The sequence below is a fragment of the Pyxicephalus adspersus genome, chromosome 7 (assembly GCF_032062135.1).
Source record: "Pyxicephalus adspersus chromosome 7, UCB_Pads_2.0, whole genome shotgun sequence".
NCBI lineage: Eukaryota > Metazoa > Chordata > Amphibia > Anura > Pyxicephalidae > Pyxicephalus > Pyxicephalus adspersus.
The window spans coordinates 61,316,807-61,339,640 of record NC_092864.1 but is presented as its reverse complement, the minus strand read 5'-3'; the positions used below and the strand labels follow the sequence as shown (position 1 = coordinate 61,339,640).

The following is a 22,834-nucleotide window of genomic DNA, read 5'->3' as shown; positions in this document are numbered from 1 at the left end:
GCATAGTCTGCTTCTTTGGCATTCTTGGTATGTCTGGCACTTGGGATGAGTAATGTGTTAACATCCTTTTTGCCATTCAATCAATTACTTTCAATAAACATGAACCAATTATGTCCATATTAAAAGGTGAAATAACAGCCTTAAACAAAATAAAGTGAAAATTACAGTGTCCTTAGGTGGTTGATGGTGGTGTGCCTCCCTATATTGGTGGTAAATGAAAAAGTCTTTTCAATGGAGCATCTAGTACCTCAGCAGCAAATCCTATTTAAAACTATAGGAATGAATTGTGTTAGTAAATTCTAACCATTCATAGGGCTATGAACAAAGCTATTGTAAAAAAAAAAATAAAAAATGGGATAAGAAGCTGGGCACTTTTTATGGTGTACAGCAGAGAAAAAGACCTTTTCATGCAGCTTCAATGGTGACAAAAATAAAAATCCAAATAGTTTAATTTATAGGTTTGGGAGGTGTCTTAAAGCTGAAATATTATGACAGTGGTTATTTTTTATTCAACGTGGCTTATATAAATATATTTATAATTTGGATTTTTTTAGTTTTATTTAAAAACAGCCATATTCAGATAGTTTTAGTTGCACCACATGCAACTGGTGTATTGCAAGACTGGTAATTAATGTAATGTAGAGACAAGAAACCGATGCACACTGTTCTTGCATCACTTATTTTTCTTGCAGATGCACTGGCATACTACAAATAAAAGGCATTTTTGTCAGCTTGGAGTACCCCACACACTATAATGACCTTAAAACAGAAGCCATCTTTTTTTTTAGGAAAACCTTGCAGCAAAAACAGCAGTTGGCTGAGTGATTGTTTAAGAAGCTAGCAAGCAAAAGTAAAGCACAGTTTCCTAACTGACCACAATAATTCCATGTGTAGTTTGTCAGCTTAACCTATCTGCTCCTTACAGCAGTATTATAATACACAGACACGTTTAGTGTTCCCTTATATTGGTGGCAGACAGCTAAAAATGGTATTTACCTAGTTATGTAGTAGCTCCACTTGACTAGTCCCTCAAGTACTTCAAACAACTTTGGTACCAAAACTATGCAGGCACGATTAGGAAACGGATAAATCTACCAGACCGACACAATTGCTTGTATGTACACTGCACTGCACCCACTTACTGGCTGTTTCTGTTGTGGGGTTTTATATTTCATAGATGGGCCCTGCTACCCTGAAACCAAGCTCTAGTGTAATCCCTGACTATGACTGTTTCTCATTCCAAGGTCCTGTCCTTGTCTGACTAGCTTTGACCCCTTCCAGCTATACAACTGTTCTTTCGGGTATGTTTTGGTTTAGTTATATGTGACCTGGTTTTACTCTAGACTGCTTGACCACTATTAGCCTTGGTTGAATCTTTATTGACCATGGCCAACCACTCTAATGCTAAGGTGAAGTACTGTGCACTGTGGTCACATAGACTGAGATAATGCCTGTACCTGTACACAAATCCTCTTAAGATTAAGACTCCTACATTTATGGAAGTCATGCATCCTGACATTTACTTGTATGAGTACAATTATTGTATGAAACATTGCTCAGGATGGCAAGGAAATTGTATCTAATGGGTAAATAAACAACAACAATTTAAATTGCTTTAAATGGCTTACTTTCGCTCAGTGTGGAGATCATTTATGGATTTCTGTGTCTTCAGAAGCTCCGTTTTTATAAACTGAAGTGCCTTTAAAAGTAAAAAAACATCTATACAGTTATTTGGGAATTGTTTTTTTTCAAATACAAGGTATGATTCTCAAAGAAAATAGTGAATATGGTAATGCATACATTTTAAAAAAAAAGTTAATGGAAAAAACTAGAAATAAAGTTCTGTTTCCTTATATATTTTGATGTGTATATATGCTAAATAATGGGAAATAGCTGGCATAGGAACGGACATAAGACTTACAGAACTGGCATAAAACTCACGGCAGTCAGTCATTTCAATCACAGACAACTTTCGTAGGGTTTTATAAGCTGCCATGTACTGCAGGTGCGAGGTAGTAGGGAGTTCTTTAAATCACACACATTTAATACAGGTTTGCACTCAGAATGCAATACACAGCCTCCCTGTCTGCATCACTGACACTCTTCCCTCAAAGCAAGCTTCAATTTTATCTTGTAGAAATCTGTATGGCACCATAAGTGCTAAATGAGGAGGCATGCAGCACATGTTTCAAGGCCAAAGCGTATGGGAAGAGGCATAAGTGGAAAGCATCAGGGCTAAGGGGGAAAGGCATGCTACACTAGAGACAAGCCTAAAGAGATAAACATGAGGCCCTGCAGTCAAAGCGAAGTGGTGAAGCATGAGTCATTGGCATTCGTGTGGGACTGGCATAAGGCATGACAAGGCTAAATGGGAAAGGAGGGTGATGAGGAATGACACAGCGGAATTATGGTCAAAGGGAGGCATTAGGCATGGAAGTCAATGTAATAGGTGAGGATAGTCAAGAAAAGGAGCGAGGCATAGGGCACATGTAAAACATACTGAATTATTTACTGGTCTCTCTCCCTTTGTGGTTCCTTATGTTGACATTACAGGCTAAGGTTCACAAGTGACTTGTTGGGATGGAGCAAGCTGGGACCACCCAAAAAGCTTCTTGTCTGCTAAGTGGAATCCTTGGGACTTGTTCACTGACACCTGGGATGCTAAAGGTACAACAGTTCTGGAACTACATTTTTCATGACTCCTAAGCCAATGATATACTCTGTATTCCAGCTAGTCCTTACTTGAAAGAGAGGTTGTTATGGGCAAAGCTTTAGTGGACTGCCACTTCTGTAACCACTGGCCCCTCTTAAGCATGTACCTGCTGTGTTCTATGAGAAATCTAGTCCTTGCTATATAATATAGGAGACTCAATTAGAACATGACTAAACAGTACTAAGGACCAGTTTTTTAATTGTTTGTCTAAAACTATATTTAGGAATAATAATTCTTTGTACATGTACAAAAAAATACATGTTTGTACAAAAGGTACTGATTAAGCTAATCATAGTAAATGGTATTATTCTGAAAAGATAACTTAATCTGGGAGAACTATGTTGATTGCCATTGCTAACCTTTTCCTAAAAATACCAGTTGCCTGTTTTTGCCTTTAGTACTGACAAAGAACAAGAAAACAAAATCAAAAAGGATTCGGAACATCAGATCTCAATACTTGGTTCAAGTATTTGAGAAACACTGGTCAGGAAATTGAACTAGTTCCATTGTTATGGAATTATTAAACCTATAGTCTGTTGTGAGTAAGTATGAAGAAATTATCAATACCCCCATCAAATGTGTATTGCATATTTATTGTAAGGACAGAGTCACATAGGTCAGGCAGTGCTAATTATTCATGATTAATCTTTGTAGTGCCTCTAAAGGCAACATAGTGACAAAAAGTAGCAGGCATATATACCCCTTGTGTCATAGCAAACCAGGTGCCAACCCTCCCATTAAGTCACACTGATGTCAAATCTCCCAAAAAAAAAAAAAAATTGCTAACCATATTGTTAAAAAGTTCAAAACAAAAGAGTATTTATTGCCTTAAAGTATGTTTGCGTGTTATGAGTAGTTGACACATCATAATATAGAAATACATTTGGAAGAGATACTTAGACACATATGAGTTGACAATGTGGATAGATAGAAATAGAAAATTTAACAAATAGTCATGGTGTCACAATTATTATTGTGTGGACAATAATTGTCTATTTGTACCTATACACCTATGTGTCTTAATGCCCATTAACACTTACACACAGATTAGCCAGCTTACATATACACTTTCTGAACATAAATGATTGTTAATAATGTTCATAAAACTGCATAAAGCCTCACACAAAAAGGTATGGATCCATCATAAAGGTCGACTTTCAATAAAATGTGCAGCTACAGTTTTCTCTGCTCATTTTATTAGCAGTTTCAATTCAAAATGTTCTTTGTGCTTTGTTTTTTGCACAAATATCACTTGTTATACCCGGTATTATTACCTGAATATGCTCCCAAACAAATGGCAAATACAATGATAGAAATATTACTTGCCTTTCACCATGCAAAAAGCTTTTTGTGTATTTGTAAGGCATCAAAAAACATAATTTATTAAGAGGTGCATATCTGACTGCCTATCCTGCACCATAAGCCAGCGCAGTCCAGCACGCTATGTTTTCTCTCTCGGATGGTGTCACTTGCATCAGTAAAATAGATCAAGCAATTTGCTGTCAGTCATCTGCTCTGCAGCTTGAAGCAGCCTTGGTTTCCCTTTAGCTGTGAATGTTCCTGCCTCAGCATCCCCTGCGTATAAACTGAGACTGTGTGCAGCTGAAGGGGAGTATGTGCTGCAGCTGGCAGTAGTTCCTGCCACTGATTTTGCCCTGCCATTGACTATTGGTCCTATATAGCTTCTCAGCTCCCAGGCACCAGTTGTCTTAACCCTTGGATATGTTATTTAGTGGACTGACAACCTGTGTTTGACTCATGGTTTCCTTTACTTGTCTCTGCTAGACTCTCCTGTACTGTGATATCTGTTGATCACCTGGTTATTGACCCTGGACTTTCTGACTTCCCATTGTTTCCCCAGTCCTGCTCTTGTAGTCTCCTAGTCATCTGTTCCTCTGTCTAAGATGCCACTGAAGTCCTGGGGGCAACTGAGTGCTGGGACAGCGCAACTAGCCTCCTGAGGCTGAGTGGCGGCTTTCAATAGGTAAAGAGTGCAGTTAGATTAGGGGATTTGTGTCTGGTAAGCACTGGTGCTGGACCATGGCCTCAAAATGAGATGTATGACTATATAAAAATAGACTGTACCTGCATTGATGGTGGTTCTAGGGATTCAGAATAGTTTGGTTCATTTTCCCTACAATCTTCACATAATACATCCATGCATCCTGTTTTAGACTGCCAATTATTTCCACTGTAAAACATAAAACATTAAGGGTATACGATGAGTGGCATACATAGAATTTGAACTCATAAGGAAATAATAATAGGTAGGTAAAATTTTACTATTAGTATACCTTCAGAACATTTTGTTTATATTGTAGAAAAGGTTAAAACCCCAACATTTATAGAGGATGGTTAGAACCCTGAAACTTGTTGTCTGTGTACCTACTTGCTGGGAATATTACCACTCTCCATCTGCACGGAGGATCATTGTCACTAGCACAAAAAATGACAGGAAAACCCAACGTTTTACAGTTGTCATAGAAAGAAGAGGAAATTAATGAGTACAGATATTCCAGTGATCAACGTTTAAAAATGTCCGAGTGCATTCCTTGTAAAAAGCATCACATGCTGAAACAATTTATGGAAATGTATCTTCTCTTTTTAATCCACATTGAAGCTGGAGCTAAACTCCTTAAGGCAATATATATTTATATATATTTAGTATATTATTTATAACACCTCTCAAACACTTTAACGCTGCACACAACTAAATGAAACATATAGGCAAGAACATTTCAAAGTATTTTACCACTCTATAAAGTTACAAAGCAGTCCAGGATCAATGTCAGATGTGGGTGCTTTTTGCAATTTCTACCTATACAACATCTGTGTATACTATTGAACCACACATATAAGAAATGGTGATATAGTTTGTGTGTAATTAACCCTGGTTACGACTAAAACAATTGTTTTTCCAGCTTGTGTATTTAAGTATTTTTTATAAAACATTATTTTAAATCTGTTATAACATTTTTGAAGCACTTGTCATTAATATGCATAAATGCACATAGCCTACAGCACAAGGTGTTTTATTATTATGAAACTGTATTTATAAAGCGCCAACATAATATGCAGAGCTGTACATTAAATAGAGTTTGCAAATGACAGACAGATACAAATAACGACACAGGAGAAAGAAAAGGACCCTGCCTCAAAAAAGCTTACAATCTAAGAACTTACAAATATGGGAAGAGCATACAAGAAGAGTGCAGATATGGTCCTGATCAAGATTCAAACCAGAGACCCAAGTGCTGCAGTGAAGGATAATACCCAACACATACATCATAATAAAACAGGTATGACATCATGTAAAAAAAAAAAAAATACAAAATTGCATTTTTGACTTACTCCATCTTGCCCCTTACTGAACTGGTTTTCTCTTTATTTTCCAGTCTTCAGTTTCGTAGTAACTGTTCTGCAAAATTGTACCAAGTAAACCATTACTAAAATGCATTTAAATGTAATGTAAATGGCCTCACAGCACTGATTACCCCTTTTCCAAATATTTTATAGGTAATATAAATGCGCTTATTATTACCATTACAGTAATCAGAAAAGTTTAAGCATTTATCTGGTTGTATTGTTGCCTATGTACTGTCAGGGAAATTCCCTTCACTTCCATTACGAATGTAACTAATGGGAAATCAATCTAATTGTGACGTAAACATAAATGAAGAAAATAGCCTGATAGTTATGAAATAACAGTATTTTAGAATAGTAAAAAAAGACAATTTATGATACTCAGACCTTTATCAAACTTAATATTATCCAGTTAAAATTTAGATCAACTTTGTTACTGGAAAAAACAGCCTGTTACACGTTTCATCATGTCACAGAACTAACTTATTGTATAGAATTAAAAAAACTAAATTCAGTTACCTATTAAGTAAATCTTGCTTTATTGTATGGGATTTTATGTATTTGTTTTATGCATTTTTTTAAATGAACAGTAGCTGAAAACATGGAAAAACAGTAAGCGACTTAACATTAACCGTTCCCATTTTTATAACATCACTACATATGTATAATCTTGACTAACATCCTTCCTACAACATAAAAATCACCTGTCGACCTTGAAGTATAAGTGTCAATTGTCATGGTCGTCTCCTACCTTAATTTCTTTGTCTTCCTGTCTTCTCTGTGGTTAATTATGCTGAAAAGCTAAATGGAAAAATGATTGCATTTTCCTATAATTGTAAGCTGTATTTAAATTTCTGTGTTCCTAAGTATTACATATGTCTTTGTGGCAAAAAGCTTGCCTGTAGTGCAGCTGAAATGGTAGATTGTGAAAACATGACTAATCGGGAGCATTAATTAGTAATGCATAACCTCAATAATTAAAGTACCTTCCTTGATCTTCATTCAAAAGGAAATTTTAGCCTTGCTCTATAGACTCTGTATTTTTCTCAGGGTTAGGTAATACAAAGCAACCGCCGTTGCTATAGAAACCAAATGTTTCTATAGGAACCGGAGAAGCAAATGGAGACTTTAATATTTAGCCTGGAAGTACAAAACCTCAATTAAATAATTAGATACTTCCTGCAAAAGAAACAAAAGAATCGTGATGATGTCAGGGTTACAAATATGAACCTGATCAGATGTTAAGTGATACAATTAACCATAAAACACTTATTTATTATAGAAGTCAAACTCCCCTGGATGAATATATTGAATTGCCAAGAAACATTGTAATTTGTATTTGTAACACTTTGTCAACTGATAACCTGATTGTTCTGGTGCTGTATTTTCCATAAAAAACTATACCTATTGAATTTATATATATTTTGAATATACAATTCTATATTATCCTGTGTTGCTTTGTGTTAAATTAACCACTGTAATCTTAATCCTAAAGTAAACACAAAAAAGCAAATATATATATATCTTACATTTACATTCATGTATTACAATTTTTTTTTTTAACTTTAACAAATGAAATTTTTCATTCTTATTTTGAAAATAATACAGCTTTAACACACATATCTTGCCATCCACCGCAACAGGACACCAAGGTTTGAATGGGTGCAGATATACCTACAATATGGTTATAAACCAATTACTCCAATTCCCCAATTCAAGAGAGGGAAATCCTTATTTGATAGTTTCATTAGAACATGAATTCATATTATAAGATTTCTCCTTATTTCTTGCTTGAGTGGCAACTTTAACATTTTACATACCTTACTGTTTTTTGTGGCAATGGTCACCAGGATAAATAAAGAGGTGAGACTAAAATAATAAATTGGTGGAGTGTCTACGCTTTACCATTATATCCTAAATGTTCAGTTTTGCCTTTACAAACTCTTTAAAGTCTCTACTAAATAGAACTTTGCCAAACACAATTTGTTTTTTTTTTTAAGGCAACACCAAAAAATTTACAACTGTAGGCTGTTATCAAAATAAACATAACACACTGCATACAGGACAAGCAGGATAAAATAAACTTAACATCTTAGTTACAAAGCATAAAAATACATTTTGTATTCTTAGTGTTAAAAACATTTAAAATGAAACAATTCACATATTTGAATACATAAATAGTTTTAACAAATAATCAAATGAGATCTATAGATGATGAATTATTTTACTTGTTTCACGGAGAACAAGTCCGCTTCATCCGGTAATCCAGAGAATATGTCCTTTCTTCTCCCCTTTCTATCTGCTCCAGAATACAATAAGGTTGCTGTAAGGCCTTGGTCAGTACCGGTATTCTCCAGACACCAGTCCCTCAATCCAACGCCGCAGTCTTCACCTCTAGCAGCCCCTGCTCAACCTCGGGAGACTGGTTGGGTCTCCCAGTACTCGGCTGCCCCCAGAACTTGCGCAAGTGATATTGTCTGGGTATAGGCTGGCAGCTGACCAGGAGCCCACAGAAACACAGTACAGAAATTACCAGGAAATCCAGAAAACAACTTAAGTCAAACACAGGAGATCAGTCCAGCAAACAAGGTACAAAGGAAAGGGCACAAGCAGAGTGGGGGTCACAGGCAAAGGTCAGTCCAGGTTGAGTTCAAAGCAAATTGTCAGGAACAGGCAAAGGTCAGCAACAGAAAAACACTCAAGAACCTCTCCGACACAGATATGCCCAGCTAACACTATAACAAGCACAGAAGACTGGAAGCAGAGAGGCTATAAATCCTCAGCAGCCAATGACAGCGTGGGATTGTTTAGGAAACTCTCTGCTCCAACAAGCAATCAGCTGCAACACAGCTCCAGTTCTACTCAGCTTTGCAGCCTCAGTGCAGAGGATGCCAAGAGGAAAACCACAGCTAAAGGGAAACAAGGATGCTGTGATCCTCAGAGCACTAATCCTCAAACCCGTGTGCAGCCGCCGGAGGTAATGGGCCGAGCGCGCCGTCCTGCGGTGAGGCACCGCCTGGGATTGTAGGGCCAAAGAGCGCCTCCTAACATTACCACCCATGGTTTTCAGGATTTTCGCTATGAAACTTCCTAACCAGGGCACCACCTGGGATTGTAGGACCAAAGAGTGCCTCCTAATAGGCGTCTTTTCAAAATTGACTCCAGAGAAAACAGGGCAAACAGGAACTGCGATGCTATCTACTTCTGGCCTATGTCAAAATGATTGCGTTGTTAACATCAACACATACACCTACAAGTTGTAACATAAGTCTGCAGCGCTTTTCACCTGGCCACCTTAAATCTACAGGCTATCAATTCAGTCTCCGGGAGGTAATATTGCGACTAGTCTAAGTGTATTTTTATCACCTTAAACGTCCCATATGCGATGTGTTTTGTTTATTTTGATATGAGATGTTGGGATGTGGCAGATTATGTAAACTTGTCACCAATCAGGAGGAATCGCTTATGTTAACTGTAGGCTGTTATTGACATTAACAGATGCCTTGTTGTGGCTGCTCTATTGCTTTCCATTGTCCCAGAATTACAATATTCAAAAATGACCAGACAAAAAACTACCTTCTTGTAACATTTTAATATTGCCTAACAATGCACTAATAGGCACAATCCGCTAACCACAAGAAATCATATCTCCAGTTCACTTTTTTATTAGGTTCTAGTTTTATTACATTTACCCTGGAAGGAAACAGCAGACATAGGAAACAAGAAAAGATGAATTTATTAACCACAATTAAAATTATCACACAAGAACATAAAATACATAAAATATTTAAAGATAATTGGCATAGTCCAGTTTGGACATTCTAGATCAGTTAGTTTCCTCATTCGTCTCTTGGATGATCTGCAGGTTTTCATGCTCATGTAAAGAAGCTTTAAGATCAGGAAATAGAACTTTTAATCCTGAAAAAAATGTAATTAAACATACCATTAGTTAAAAATGAATACATTACATACAATGGCCTCCCTGTACCTAAAGCAGATAGTGTCCAGTAGAACAAGTATTGACTAGAAGGATACAAAGCTATCAAATAGTATGCTTCACTGTTGATGCATTATTGGATTTTGTTTTTGATCAGCATTTTTATGTGTCAGGAAAATCAGTATGTTTTGTTAAATTGTGAAATTTTAATATATACCATAACTAATAAAACTAATAAAAATAATGCTTACAATACTGTAAATGTTTATACATGGTTCCATAAAACACAGCTAATAGAGATTCATCAAAATAACACATAAACAAGATACCAGCATTTCCATTTTCTTGAGTGTCTTCTTCTATTGTCTGTTCTTCTTGTTTGATGATTTTTTCTTCCTTTTCTATTGCTTGTTCATTTTGTGGTATTCCTAATGCAATATGTTTCTCCTAAAATGAAATTAATTCAACAATAAAGTACCTGTTATTGCTTTATGTTAGGTGTTCATGGAGCATCAGGTTGAACTGACATTAAATAAACAAACCAGAAAAAAATGATGGTAGCTCCTATCCATGTACTGTATACTACCATCATATACTGCTTAGTGTTTTAAATGCCTCTTATTGCTACTGTACAATATATACACTATATCACAGTTGGCTGGCACTCTAACCTCCATGTGGCCATCCTGTTCCTTTGTGGCCACCAACCAGTTTAAGAATTTAACTGAATGAGACACCAAGTGTTCTCCATTAAATAAGGCTATGCCTCCTTACATGGGTTAGCAGGCAAAATTAATCTTTGCCCAAGTTGATCCTCACTAAATATTTCCATATTCTAAAAAGGCAGTAAAATCACTTTAAACTAGAACACCATGCATTTTGGTTAGTGTGGTATGGTTGTTGTGCATTCAGTAAAGAAGTCATTGCGAAGTGTGACCTGGCTGGGGCATGGATTGCTGTGTAACCCTGGATGAAGAGAGAGGACTTAGACATGGTTGCATGAGGTCTATGTAAGGGAAAGGAAGTGGGACTGCAAGTTACTTACCATGTATATACTTTCAAACACAAAACTAAGTGGATTGTTGTCTTTTTTACTGACACATTTCATTTGGCACTGCACTTGTTTATCCACAAGACCCAACTGAGTGGAGGCACTGGTGCTTATCAGAGATTGCACCCTGATCCCACAGATTCACAGATTTCTTGTGAATCCTGTGAATATTACCACACAGGTAGTGGATAGTGCAGCTAAGAAATACTCAAAAGCCATATATCTCTTTGCACCTGTGTGCTGCATTTTCTTGTTTGTTTTTAAAAAACAGATTTTAGCAATAACAGTCTATTTTTAAGTACTTAATAAAAGATACATACTGTAAATTGTGATAGTGTACATGATTGACAAGTATCTACTTTAATAATAAACAATTATAATATCGCACAAAAAAGGAACACAGTAGAAGTTATCAAGGGAAATAATCAGTTGGTAAACCTGTAATAAATACATAAGACCTGTCACTTACATTGATTTTAGTGTGTAATACAAATGATTTGGTCCTGACAAACAGAGCCTCAACAACAATACTGATCCCAGCTGTACTTGGTACATTTTAATGTTCTTGTTTTTTATTGATCATTTCATAATGGTTGCCTAAATGTTTTCAATTGAAAAAAAAAATATATATATATATATATGTGTGTGTACAGTATATATACTGCTTAAAAAATAAGGGAAGAAAGCAGAACTCTAAGCCATTGAAACACCTGGAATGGTATTCTGTCCAGGTGCAATTGAAAGCAACAACAAGTGGACAGGAGGACAACAAGCCAACCCCCAACTGGTATTGCACACTAGTATGAGTCTGTACCTACAACCCAATCAGGTAGTTCAGATCCTCAAGTATAGCACATTCGTAGATGTTATCGCAAGAAGATCTCAAAAGCATGGAAGAGATACCATGAGATGGTCTATTACATAAGGAGAGCTAAACAAGGTCATTGAAGGCAAACAACTTGGCAGCAGGACAGGCATCTGTGCTTTTGTGGGGAAGAGCAGGAGAAGAACTGCTAAAGCCTTACAAGATGACCTCTAGTAGCATACTCATGTGCACGTTTTTTAACCAAACTGTCAGAAGTAGACTCCATAAAGAGCCATGTAAGTCTGACCTCCTGTTGTGACTATTTTGAGTTCATACTAAGCAAATGTGACAGAAGTGAAAAAGTCTAAAGACACCATTGTGAATGTTTTGTTGCCTGTAACATCACCCAGCATGACCTGTTTGGAAGTCAGTCACTGATGGTCCCCAGACCTGAACCAACTTAAGTCCCCAGACCCGAACCCACTGAAAACTCTCTGGTACATTTTGTATTAGAGCATCCGACTCCACCAAGTAGCACCACAGACTATCCAGGACCGCACTAATCCCTGGTCCAGGTCTAGAAGGAGATCCCCCAGGACATGCATCTGCTATCTCATCAAAAACATACCCCGACATTATCATTCTCAATGAATTACACAATGTATAGCAATAAGGATTTTTAACTTGAATATTTTGGTTATTGAGATCTGATACGTAACTTCAGTGTTTCTTAATTTTTTGAGCAGGATCTAAAAAATGTATAATAATAAATAAAATAAATAAATGTTTTAAAAACAATTTCTGCAAACCTGGATTTCACCCACACTGTAAGTTGTTGCCTAGAATGAAAAAAAGTTAATGTTCATTGGCTTCCCCCAAAATTAATTTGATCTTTTTTCTTTGTTTCTAATGACCTTTGTGGGGCTTCCTCATATTTCCCTGTCTGTCCTATTTGCTTGCACTTTACAACAATTGCCTCATTAATCAAAAGTAATGTGTGGGAGAAAAAAATCAATACTCAGATACCTTTTGGTGTTAATGTATAAAAAACTTAAGCAAGAAAATTCAGGAGAAATGGAGCTCAGATCAGCATACTTTTTAATTGGTTAGGAAATAAAACAACAAATTTAATTAGTTGGTATAAATATTTGCCTGGCTGGACCTGAACAACTGGGGCACATGCATTAGATCTTCTGCCTGGTTCCCCAGGCCTAGCAAAACCTCTTTTCTATGTAGGCACTGTTGGGAAGAGTTTTAATCCCCATTCTCCCATAATATAATACAATTTATCTTACCTAATGACGAGGGGTTCACAGTGTTGACTACCAACTTTAGAAGGGGGTAAAGAATCATCATTGACTACTCATAAAATGGGGACTACTGATCACTAAAGAAATAAGGACTTTTGCCACTGACTACCAATGACATGGTGGCACTCACCAGATAAAGAAGGAGCAGTTGCCACTGACCAACACAGGTTGTTCAGCAGTGATCACCACTAAAGAAGAACTCACCACTAATCAACCATGTCGATACCACCAACATAATGGAGGCATGGACTGATAACCAATTAACTAAATACTGTCTTATTGGCGGTGCTCATCACTGACCATCAAGTAATGTGGGAATTCACCACTGACCATGAACATTAGAAGGAACATACCATTGATGACCAATAAGGGGTAATCCAATACTGACCACTATCATAAAGAGGCATTTACCACCGTCATAAGGGGGCACTTACCAGTGTCTACCAATTTAATGATTACATCAATAATGACTACCAAAGTAATGATGCCATACACAGTCAATGTTGCACAGCGTATGCCCAAGACATAGTGTACTCTATTTATGAAATTTTACATTACATATTCTCAACCAAAATCATCCTTTATTCTGAGTAATTTCAACTGTTAAATTAGGTTTCTCTTTTTAGGCGCCTCTGATATAGTGTTAATTTCATGTCAGTATTTTTTTGCATAAAAGCAGATCTTTTGCACTGATGTTAATGTGTGTCTCAGAGACTTGTTTTTTGACAATAATTTTTGTAGGGTAACTAGCAAGCAACTTTTGTGGGTACAAGCACTGCAATAAATGTGTGCAGTTGAACTCCTGTAATAATTGTGAGAGAATTTTACCTTAATCAATTCAGAGGCTGCTTCCTGTAGTATTTTCCTTACATCCTCATGAATGTCAATCTGGGTATATACCTTCCAATTTCCATCTTTGAATTGCACTGGCATGGAGTAAAAAATTTCATCTGGAAGATCAAAATGGCCTAAAAAAGCAAAACATGAATTCATTCATTTTTAGCTTCTGAAAATTGGCTTTGTAGATTTAGTCACTGAAATGTATCAGAAATATTGCCATATAACCCAATGCATGAGTTTCACACTTACCCACCTTTAAGTTAAATTTATCATATTACAAATATATTGGCTGCTTTTCCAGTCCTCCTGAAAATTCCAGATTTCTGTCTGTGTCTAGGTTTGTCTATACCATAAGTCCATAATCCAAAACAAGCAAACAACAAATACAATGAATAAAAATTAAAATAAGTACATACATTTATACTTTTTTCAAGTTGAAGACTCCAGAATTTTTGAAGCCAGAACATTCATTTGCAAAGTTTGCAACTTGCTATACAATACTAGTCAACTCTCTTGGTGTAATATTAACCAATCACTAGTGGTGGCTGTATAGTTGCAATTGGAGTCAATTCTGACTCGGATCTGAGGCATTTAAACCTCAGAAGAAAACTCAGAATTTGAGCTCTCTGAGCAAACAACAAGGTCCTGCAGACCATTAAAAAATAAACCATAACTTGCCCGACATTTTTCTTACCTTTACTTATAACACCAAGTGAAACGATCTCTCCATTGTTTAAATGCTGTTGCCACCAAGACAGAACACTGGCAATAGAATGAGCTGCAGACAAACCAGAACGATGGTTCCTGCGAAATTTCCACTCTCTTTCTAGGTCACTTTTCATCCATTTTCTGGAAATAAACTGAAAACTCATTATGGGTTTCATGAAAATGCTACTGTTGCATATTCTTTAGGTAAAATAAACAAGAGTACAGCAAACCAGAGCACAAATGGCAAAGCAAGGTCACCTTTTTTTGTACTTGGGAAAACCTTAATGAGCAGTGGAGCAAACCACAAAAGCGATTGGGGAGAGAGAATCTGCTTTTGCAGAAGGTAATATTTCTGGACAGTGGCATGTTTAGAGACCAGCTCAATTATTACACCTTTTGGATTTTTTTAAGGTCATTTGCACTTGTAATAAACATTTTAAGATAAATAAATATTAAATAATAGGCACTATAAAGTTGCTGAGTCATTTTTATTGGTAGAAAGATACTTTCTCCAACAAAACTAAGGTTGGGCAGCCAGTGATCCCTTTTTTTAATCATTTGTATGGGTTATGTATTGTATGGGTTACCAATACAAGTTAATATAAATTAGCTAGTTATTTCATTATTGAAAAATAGTCATATCGTACATTTATTTTCACATTTTAAAGGCTCATCTATAGGTTGAGATGCTCTATATTCCTGTCCTGATGCTAAATAAGAATGAAAGCATATAAAAGTAAGGCATGTTATTATAGCCTCATGTAAGTAATTAGTATTGTTAAATTACAACAATTACGTACCTGTCAAACATCACATCAAGCAAAGGGCGTGAATAACTGGGAGGACCCCATATAGAACTGTTATACTTGTATACCTTTGCTTCGTTTAGATCAAGGTAGTTGATACCACTGATGTTACCCCAAACTATCACATCCTTCACAACTGTCAGAAATATATAGGAACACAATACATTTAGCAAAATAGTTAAGACCTCTAGAAGTACAAATAACAATTTTTCTGGCAGTAACTAAAAACAGAAACAAAGAACAGTCTTGATAGATAAACAAAATCCTTGATAGATAAAAAGAAAAATGCTGCTTCTCATTAGAGGCCTAAACGTATGGTCAGTTTTCTGATAATATCTCAACCCACGATGTTCTGATTTTTACTCCCTTCCACCTTTTTGACACTTTAAAGCTTGAATCAGAAAACTCAGGTTGAAAAATATATGCATTTGTTTTATTGTATTTTTTTATTGATTACTTTACAAATTGGTCTATATTTATTTAGTGAGTGGTATAAAACCAATATTTTACTTTATATTTTAATATTTTATTTTAACTAAATATTAAATGTTTTACCCTTTGCACACAAGTGCTTACACAAGACTTTATTAATGTTGCTACTGCCCCAACATGTAACAGGTGCTTTACCCCTGTAGAGGCTTAATTTATGTACAGGGTGTATACATGGCACTATAGATGAGTTATTTATACCCTTTGCAAGGGATTTTTTACTTATTTTAGTAAACATAGTAAAGATCAACTTTGCAAACAATCCTCAATAACTGACAAGTTATTTTTGCACATCATTAGATGTTTAAAGTCAGCAGAGCTTCACATCATTTACTAAGCTAAGTCCTTTGCAAAGGGAAAATTCACTTTACATGTTGTGCAGACTTTATTTCTTTAGTAGTACTTTTCAATCTACTTGGAACCAGGAAATCATATGAGAAGCAAGGTGTATTATTTTACTTATTTAGCTATTTCAATTTTTAAAAAAACAGAAGCTAACCCATTCCCCAAATTCTAATGGTGAGATTTCCTCCAGTCTCTCTGTCTGTAGTCTGTATCTCTGCCCTCCCCCTTATAACAAAGGATTTACTCTCTAAATATTTGTTTAGACTACATTATAGAGACCCCATCGTGATTTGCAATGTAAAGGCCCTTAAAGGTAGGTGGAAGAGTGTTTTGGAATTTTCTTGACAATGGTGTCTCTTACAGACAACGGATGCAAGCATTTATACAAAATCATCAATCATACAAACACTTATTTAGTTTTGTTTTTTGGCTTTTAAACAGTGCCTAAATCTCATCACCATACAAGAATGGATGCCTCATTATTCTCATGTATGTTTTTCTATTGGTAGTAGATCTTTGTTTTGTCATAGTTTACAAAACAGTAATACACACCTGATGAATTTATATTTAGCTTTTGTGCAATCTGAGCTTTTGCCTCAAACTCCAGTTGTGTTGGTAAAGCCACTACATGATTAGGATGGATGGATGGTGCATTTTTTAGCATCATTAGAGCTTTGAGGTTAGAATAGGTACTTCCTGCCACAACCACCTTCACTTCCTTGTTTGCATTCTGGTCAATGAGATCTCCATATTGTGTACACTGTTCTGCGACCATCTTAATATAATCTTCTGGGGATTGATCATCTTTTGGAAGGGCATCGTCAAGAACAATTACAAAGTCAGCATGGAGAAATGCATCATCCGCCATGGTGTGCAATGATACTTCTCTTATACATGGAAAAGCTAAGTCTTCCACCTCCATTTTTAGTCCTTCCAGAGTATTCATTGATTGGCTGTTGTCCAATAAGTGTAACCAAATAGCCTTCTCTGGACCAAAGACTTCACCGGTAGCCAGAATAGGGAGTAAACTGTAGCAAGTAGGCATTGATGCACTAAAATATAAAGAAAATCACAATGTATTCAAACTGTTTGTAAAAAAGGTAGTTTATATTATATATATAATGAAATTGTGTATAACATTTACATTATCTTAGTATGACTGCCTAACTCAATAGACCTCAACTGCGTTGATGTAAAGATAGAAGTTTTGTGGCCAAAATAGGGCATTTTATCTGGTTAAACTTCTGTAAACTGGAGATCCAGCTCAGTTTCCCACTTAGCTAGGAAAGAGGGTATGACAGAGGCCTGGTCTGAGAGAAGGTTTTGATATGCATAGTGTGCCTCATAAAGCAGATTGGGAAACACACAATGTTTCCAAAGGTAGGAGTGGGAGTGAGAATGGTTGAGGAATCAATCTCAATAAATATGTTAGCTGTATGTGGCGCCAAGCACTCAGCGCGGGTAAATCGTCGTCAAGCTGCAGACTCGGAAGGGAGACCCAAGACCCGTCCCTGTTAAAGTTCCTAGCTCAGTATATACCTTGAGAGTATAAGGTCCTAAAACTGAATCGCTTATACTAGTAGGAAAATCAGGATGCCCTATTATTGGGGAGAGTGGAGATGGGTATGTGTCCACCTTATGGGACTTGAAATACTTGGTGAGAGTGGATTCTATCAAAGGATGTTTAAGCATACTGGCCTTAACCGTAGCAGGTTCCCATGCTAAGGTCTCAATAGGGGTCCCAGAAATATATATATTAGGTAATTATAATAAAGCATTGTTAACCTTATAAGGTAAAAAAAAATTGCAGGGTCCCAGCATCAAGACCTAGTGATCCATCAAGTCTGCTCCTTTTATTTTGTTTTATCTTTACCTATTTGAGTATAGTTTTATGTTTGCTTCAAGCATGTTTACATTCACTTACTATTAACTGACTTGTTACCTATACCTGTTCCTAGCTCTGTACCCTTTGCATAAAATGATATATTGCAAGTTTATTTGTTTCTTCTAGTTTCAAATCGTGTCCCCATGTTTTTGATCTTGTGTTCATTTTGAAAATACTGCCAGCTTATAAATTCATCTAATGATCTGTTTGGTTATTATTATGGGTGGTATTCATTCCACTGACAATTTTGCTAATGTACTGTGAGCTGTGGATATAGTAATCAAAGTAGGAGTTCCCTATAGACCTAAAAGTTATTTCAAGGGTTCACCCATGTTAAAAATGTCTAGACCTATACAATGTAAGACAGAATCGCAAAAGGAATGATGTGGTTTACTTTAATCATGAACAGTTGTAATTCTTTACACCTACTGGCTATCACTGATTAAGCATGACTGTTCTACTAAATGATTATGAAAATCACAGAAACACCAACATGTTAGTATAGCTATGTGTTAAAAAGTATTTTTCTAGGAAGAAGAATTAATATTTTTATCAGGTTTTATTTTCTTGATTGTCAGAATGTTTATTTCTGTGTTGCCATTGGAAATGAACATTATTTTCCTGTTTAGTGAAACATTATCAGCAAAATACAAAAATCTCTGGAAAATGTCTATTAAAAAGGGAAGATCCCTATAATGAAATCTTGTATAGCTGTAAAACTTGAACTGAGCTTTAACCCCTCCCCAGTCTATCCAATATTAAAAAGTTTGGACTCGCATAAACTTTATTGCATCTACAGAAAAATAAAAGTTTTGGGTGGGCTGATCCTGGTTGTGAACGTGTCATTTTATAAGAATGATCATATTAGATCTTTGGGAGCCTCCAAAACTCATTAAGGCTTTTTTTTTCTTTTCTTATTATGTATTTAATATCTGATCAGAAATGTAACCTCAAATGTATGCTTAACATCCCATATTTTCTAGGCTGTTTTATATCCTTTCTTTAGTAAATTGTGTCTCTCAAAGTAATTTTTGGTCAAAAAAATGACAAATGAAGAAAGAACTGCGTTGTGTCGTATTTTCCTGTCTACTTTTAGAAGTAAAAAAACATTTCTAGGGATGACAAGAAGTTTTCTTTACATACATAAGTTTTGATCATTCAATGGACCTGTTTTTTTAAAGCTTTGCAAGGCTGAAGAGGATACACTGACATCAATGAAGCTGGGTAATCCAGAAAACATGTAATGGCTCTGGTTCAGGATTGAAAACATTTGCTAACAAATAGCAAATGACTTTTCAATTCCGAAATCTATTCCAGGTTTGCTGGATCACCCAGCTTCCCTGATAAAAGTGTATCTTCTCCAGCCTTGGAGAGCTTTGATAAATCAGGCCCAATGTGTATAGTACTTTGATAGTTGTGCTGCTAATAAATACAAAAACACAACATACACATTGAGCCATGTCTTGATTTAATTTCCACAATGAATGCAACAAAGTTTAAAACCGGGGTTCCATACCTGGTGATCCAAACATGTAGAGGTTTGAACTGTCTTTTTAATTCATCTTCTTCCATGTGTAAAGTAATATGAGTTTCCAAGTTTTCTGTTGCAATATCCTTCATTAAATCACTCAGCATAGCTGAACTTACATTGTAGTATTCCTGAAAAAAGGTCAATAGGATTGAAAAATATATAAAAGATAGGAGAATGTACAAAAAAACCTTTACTTGTGACCAGAGGACCATAAATCAGGCTTCTCCAAGTGCCTGTTCACATCCTCGTATTACACTTAGAATGGCAAAGGACTCATGGCAAATATGGACTCTGGCCAAAATATTCTTTGGACCTGGAGATATTGGAAGGTAAGGTAAGTCCATCCCATGCTTACTTTACAGACTAAAGTTATGTGTTGCAAGTTAAAGGGAAACAAAAGTAACTAAACTGTGAATTCAAAGTGACACCTGAAAATAATTTATGATGCAACTCTTACCTTGACATGCTCTGTGTTTGAATTTTGCATAGTTTTATGTATTTAATATGTAAATTTTAACCTATCCCTTAGCACTTCAGCTTTCCTGGCAATTGCTTTTTGAGATTACAGGTTAAATGGTGTACAGATTTTACTATTTTAACATATGCTAAGTCATTTTTCTTTACTTTACTTTGTTAAGCATTTGAATTATTACTGTTTTCCTAATTGTTTTTGTAATTGTATTTGATGTAATCTTCTAGTTCCATTTTTACATATAGAATTGTAGATTATTCATTTAGTGCCTATGTTTATTTTAGACAAGTAATGAATATCACTTAAATTAAATTGCATTAGTAAAATCTCTAAATGTATTGCTTCCAAACAGGTTGATATAAACTGTCTATAGCCACACTAAAACCTAACGTTAAAATGTATGTAAGCCAGAGCAATTAACTTTTCTTATTTGCCCTTTTTGGTTGATTATAAATACCATGAAAGTATTTTGGTATATTGTTTGTTAAGTACAAAACTTGTTCATTCTTCCATAAATCTTGTGAGGATTTAACTTCCAGTACTTTTTTCCCTTGTTGGACTTATATCAGTTACATTGTTCCTGGCTCTCTCAGTAGAGAGAAAAAAGCCTCCCCTATGTATTGGAATAAGAAAAGAAAGAGGGGTGTTCTGTAGTCCTGTAATAATGTTAACAATTATTCTCTTCCATAGATAAAGTTTTGTAAAGAGCACGTGGTGATAAAAAATCCTCAAACGGGGACAAAGATTTAGTGATGATCTTCCATACGTCACTGCTTCAGTAATAACTTTAGGATTCTGCATTTCATATCAGTGTCTTCAGTGTATGTAATAGAGACAATGGTCACACGACTATTGACTAAGGTTGAATCCACCCAGCAGAGCTTTGACACAAACAACAATTCTGGGCTTCACTTTGAAAAGGTTCAATTCTTTCACCAATATTTCCTGTGGAACTGAAATGCTACAGAGTAAAGAATAGGACATATTCATATCTGTGTGTTGCAAAAAAAAAACAATGCTAGCAATGATGCCAAAAACAGAATAAATATAAACAAAAAGTAAACCGAAATTCTGTTATAAGTAAAGTTTTACTGTTATCATTAGTTATCACTTATGATCGCAGATAGGAAAAAATGTAAAACAAATAATTGTACAAAGAATAGATACAGTATATTATATTTAGTTACCGATTGCTTAATTAGTTATCTTACCTGTGCATGTTCCATGAACTCATTAAACCCTCCAAGAAGCAATCCCTTGCCTCCTCGATCCAACAACTCCCTCCATATTATAGGAGAACGCCTGTGCTTCCATCCATTTTTTAGGCACAACTCTGATATCCATTGCTACAGAACAAGCAGAAAATATAATAAATAAAATATATCAAAATTTTTTTTTTCTTAAAGTCACCCAAACAAGTTTTCTTACTATTCCATCCAACAGTACTTGTCCATAGAGGCTTTTGTAAGCTCTTCATTACTCCCGGTTACAACTTTCTAGCTGAATCAGTTGTGATTATGTGGCCTGTGTGTAGCTTCCTCCTTTCCCAACAGCATTGGCCAATTGGGAAAGGAGGGATCATTTCACTTTACATTTAACGGTCAGGTTTCCAGGCTGAGTTTATTAGCTGTTATCCAGGAATTGATGGAGAGTGCTGTGACATGAGACAGAAACACAGTTGAAGACAAAAAAAGACCTAGTGATCCATCAAGTCTGCTCCTTTTATTTTGTTTTATCTTTACCTATTTGAGTATAGTTTTATGTTTGCTTCAAGCATGTTTACATTCACTTACTATTAACTGACTTGTTACCTATACCTGTTCCTAGCTCTGTACCCTTTGCATAAAATGATATATTGCAAGTTTATTTGTTTCTTCTAGTTTCAAATCGTGTCCCCATGTTTTTGATCTTGTGTTCATTTTGAAAATACTGCCAGCTTATAAATTCATCTAATGATCTGTTTGGTTATTATTATGGGTGGTATTCATTCCACTGACAATTTTGCTAATGTACTGTGAGCTGTGGATATAGTAATCAAAGTAGGAGTTCCCTATAGACCTAAAAGTTATTTCAAGGGTTCACCCATGTTAAAAATGTCTAGACCTATACAATGTAAGACAGAATCGCAAAAGGAATGATGTGGTTTACTTTAATCATGAACAGTTGTAATTCTTTACACCTACTGGCTATCACTGATTAAGCATGACTGTTCTACTAAATGATTATGAAAATCACAGAAACACCAACATGTTAGTATAGCTATGTGTTAAAAAGTATTTTTCTAGGAAGAAGAATTAATATTTTTATCAGGTTTTATTTTCTTGATTGTCAGAATGTTTATTTCTGTGTTGCCATTGGAAATGAACATTATTTTCCTGTTTAGTGAAACATTATCAGCAAAATACAAAAATCTCTGGAAAATGTCTATTAAAAAGGGAAGATCCCTATAATGAAATCTTGTATAGCTGTAAAACTTGAACTGAGCTTTAACCCCTCCCCAGTCTATCCAATATTAAAAAGTTTGGACTCGCATAAACTTTATTGCATCTACAGAAAAATAAAAGTTTTGGGTGGGCTGA

At 35.6% G+C, this 22,834-nt stretch overlaps 2 protein-coding genes across 2 annotated transcripts in view; both read right to left on the bottom strand.

Moving 5' to 3' along the window:
- Positions 1-7,284, bottom strand: part of LOC140336077 (dystrotelin-like) — an 8,758-nt gene extending 1,474 nt beyond the window's left edge. Inside the window, exons 1-5 of the mRNA XM_072419130.1 lie at positions 7,063-7,284; positions 6,828-6,877; positions 6,065-6,131; positions 4,799-4,904; positions 1,629-1,699 (exon numbers count right to left, since the gene is read on the bottom strand). Coding sequence (XP_072275231.1) covers positions 1,629-1,699; positions 4,799-4,904; positions 6,065-6,069 — 182 coding nt within the window. The 5' untranslated portion in view covers positions 6,070-6,131; positions 6,828-6,877; positions 7,063-7,284. The remainder of the gene's footprint in view (positions 1-1,628; positions 1,700-4,798; positions 4,905-6,064; positions 6,132-6,827; positions 6,878-7,062) is intronic.
- A 2,505-nt stretch (positions 7,285-9,789) lies between these two features.
- Positions 9,790-21,601, bottom strand: MDH1B (malate dehydrogenase 1B; the record flags this gene model as incomplete). The annotated part of the gene is given in 8 exon segments (XM_072416833.1): positions 9,790-9,994; positions 10,343-10,460; positions 14,008-14,147; positions 14,714-14,868; positions 15,528-15,669; positions 16,920-17,419; positions 19,769-19,911; positions 21,467-21,601. Coding segments are annotated over 8 exon segments (1,425 nt in total), but the record flags the coding sequence as incomplete, so codon positions are not given.
- Positions 21,602-22,834: the final 1,233 nt, after the last annotated feature.